We start from the raw sequence: 3,246 nt of genomic DNA, 5'->3' as shown, positions 1-3,246 counted from the left end.
CCTCCCAAGGCGCGGGATTACAGGCTGAGCCACCGAGCCCGGCTTGGTTTTTTTTTTTTTTAAATTGGAGTCTCACACTGTTGCTCAGGCTAGAGTGCAGGGGCATGCTCACGGCCACCCCAGCGTTGACCTGCTGGGCTCAGGTGATCCCTCCACCTCAGCCTTCCAAGTAGCCAGAACTACAGGCGCACGCGCTACCAGGCCTGGCTAATTTTGTTGTTTATTGTAGAGATGAGGTCTCGCCAAGTTGGCCAGGCTGGTCTCGAACCCATGGGCTCAGGCAATCCCCTCACCTTGACCTCTCAAACTGCTGGGACTACAGGCGTGAGCCACTGCACCTGGCCTCAGCCAGTTTTAAAATACATGATTTGTGCTCATATGGTTGGACACAGATACACACATCTGTGTCGTACACACATAAGCGTACACTTTTTTTTTTGGTGAGTCGTAGTCTCACTCTGTCACCCAAGGTGGAGTGCAATGGCATGCTCGCGGCCACCGCAGCCTCAACATGCTGGGTTCAGGCGATCCTTCCCCCTCAACCTTCCGAGAGGCCGGAGCCACAGCACACGCCACCCTGCTTGGCTAATTTTTCTTGATTTATTGTAGAAACGAGGTCTCACCAAGTTGTCCAGACTGGTCTCGTACCCCTGGGCCCAGACAATCCTCTCACCTAGACCTCCCAAAGTGCTGAGATTACAGGCTTGAGTCACCGTACCCAGCAACGTACACATTCTTATACTCTGATATGCATGAAGCTGCCCCTCTCTGCCCTGTGGCCAAGGTCCTGAGAACCCTGTTTGATTCTTTCCCTGGGCTCTCAGGTATCCGGCAGAGCCGGGTCATTGAAACTCTCTCTCCTGGGTTCCATCTCCTGCTTCTTCCTACTTTCTCTGGGCCCCACTCTGTGAACCCTGCCCCCTCGGCTCCCGGTCTCTGTGCAGGAACCACTGAGCCCACACTGTCTGAGAATGGCTGGCATCTCTGCCTAGCCCCTGGTTGCCTCCTGCATGGCGTGCCACATCTTCCCGTCCACCTCACACCCTGCCCGTGGGAGCTGAGCCCCAGTGGGGGAGGAGGGTACAAAGGAAGCCCCTTGGGCGGGAAGCAGGTGTCATGAGGCAGTGAGGACCTTTGTGTCCCAAGGTGGGAGGGAGGCAACTAGAGCTTTTCAACTTGAAGAGATGAGCAGGTGGCCTCGCTGCAGCTGCTCTCTGCCCCCAGAACACTGACACAACGCCCGATTGCCCCCTTCAATGCTCCTCTCCTCCATGAAGCAGAAACAGCCTCTTCAGACCTTTTGCCAAAAAGCATTTGGCCCTTCACTTCCCCTTCCGTTTTGCAAGAGGGAAGCAGCAAGCTGGAGCAGGCTGGAGAGGTGGGGGATGGACCAGGTACCTGCGTCCAAGGCCCAGGTCCATGGTAGTAGGAGGCAGAAAGGGCTCCTGAACTGACCTACTTCTCATTCTCTCTTTCAGCACAAATTGAAGTGATCCCTTGCAAAATCTGTGGGGACAAGTCTTCGGGGATCCACTACGGGGTTATCACCTGTGAGGGGTGCAAGGTGAGTTGTAGGCATATGTGTATATACACACACACACACACACACACACACACACACACACACACACCCCAGTCTTGTTAGTCTTTTGTTCTGACTCCAGGGAGAGTCAGAACATGAGGCAACTAGGGAACAACCTGGGTGGTGACTCCCTGGAGGGCCCTGAACACAGGGAAGGCCTTGCCTTAAGCTGAGGAGGTGACTGCAGGACAAATTGCAACTACATGAAGAAATAAATGGAGGAGAGAAAACTGGCAGGTTGCAGGATATGGAAAAACTGGCGCCAGAGCTTGCGGGCTGGAGGCCTCCAGGAATGGGCTGGGCCTGGCTGGGATGAGCAGTCTTGTTCTCCACCTGCTTTCCCCAGGGTTTCTTCCGCCGAAGCCAGCACTGCAACGTGGCCTACTCCTGCACCCGTCAGCAGAACTGCCCCATCGACCGCACGAGTCGAAACCGATGCCAGCACTGCCGCCTGCAGAAATGCCTGGCGCTGGGCATGTCCCGAGATGGTGAGGCCAAGCGGGGAGCCCCCTGGGGGTTTCCTGGTGTCTCTGGAGGTGCAGCCTGGCCTGCTGTGCTAGGCAGGGCTTCACCTGCAAAAAACGCCCTTCCAGAGATCTGCTCTCCACTCCTCCTCCTGACAGCCTAATGTTTCTTCCACTATGGGTATGGATGGGTCACCCCAATCAAAGCTCTTTGGAATCCCCAACTTTAGGTTCTGCTAGAACAAACTTTTTGCCAAGGTCCCAGACCTCTTCGTCTCTTCTTCCTTGGGATGAATTCTCACTCTGCTCCCCTCTGGCCCAGCTCCCATCCAGTTTCTGCATCTTACCTTCCCACCCCACCACTCCAGTTCTAGCTTTTTCTGCCTTCCTAATCACCCCTTCCCATCCTGGGATGTAGAACTATGGCCAGGAATGGAACTGAGTCAGCCCGAGAACAACCCAGAGGGCATGGGGCGGGGCAGGGCAGGGCTGGTTTGCCTAGTGCTTTTCCCACCTCCTCACCAGTCCCCCCTACACCCCCACCACCATAGAAGGAGCCCAGGGCAGGGCCGGGGGAGGCATGAGGTGATGAGGTGATGAGGAGTCAGAAGGAACCTGTCAGCACTTTTCAGTGCCCAAAATAACAAAGTAAAAGGAAGCACGCAGGGGTGCAAAGGGGCAGGCGGGGCGAGGGGCTGTGCCCCCACACCTGGGAGGGGTGCTGGGGGGAGTAAAAAGGCAGGAAAGAGAGAGCAGAAGAGGATGTTCAGAAACAAGCCGCGGAGCCCGGGTTGGGCTGTGGTGAGTATCTAGGTCACCAGGGAGCCTGCAGGCCTGACCACAGGGAGACCTGTGTTCTTTTCTCTCCTCTTCCTCCGACCCTCCCAGGCAAGCGAGGTGACCCCAATACAGCTTGAAGCCCTCTACTCGGCCACCCCCAGCCCTAATATCGGGAGGCTGGAATCCTTAGCCCAGACTCGTTACTTGAATTCCACTTAGAAACTGATTGAGAAATTAGAAGCTTTTGCTCAGGAAGTGGAAATGGCAGGCTGGACAGATCCCTGGGGCAAACAAGAATAAGAGATGGAAGGGAGCTGGGTGCCGTGACTCACACCTGTAATCCCAGCACTTTGGGAGGTAGAGGCGAGAGGATTGCCTGAGCTCATGGGTTCGAGACCAGCCTGGGCAACTTGGTGAGAC

General features: G+C 55.8%; 1 protein-coding gene across 4 annotated transcripts in view; it reads left to right on the top strand.

Annotated features, from left to right (window-relative positions):
- Window positions 1-3,246, top strand: part of RORC (RAR related orphan receptor C) — a 32,603-nt gene that overhangs the window by 17,379 nt on the left and 11,978 nt on the right. For all 4 annotated transcript variants that reach the window (XM_008061441.2, XM_008061443.2, XM_008061442.2 and 1 more), the window contains 2 exons: window positions 1,479-1,564; window positions 1,929-2,070. In XM_008061441.2, coding sequence (XP_008059632.1) covers window positions 1,479-1,564; window positions 1,929-2,070 — 228 coding nt within the window. The remainder of the gene's footprint in view (window positions 1-1,478; window positions 1,565-1,928; window positions 2,071-3,246) is intronic.

This window comes from Carlito syrichta, unplaced genomic scaffold, assembly GCF_000164805.1.
Source record: "Carlito syrichta isolate Samal-C Ts95f unplaced genomic scaffold, Tarsius_syrichta-2.0.1 Scaffold305252, whole genome shotgun sequence".
In the NCBI taxonomy this organism is placed as follows: Eukaryota; Metazoa; Chordata; class Mammalia; order Primates; family Tarsiidae; genus Carlito; species Carlito syrichta.
This window is presented reverse-complemented; position numbering and strand designations above follow the sequence as displayed.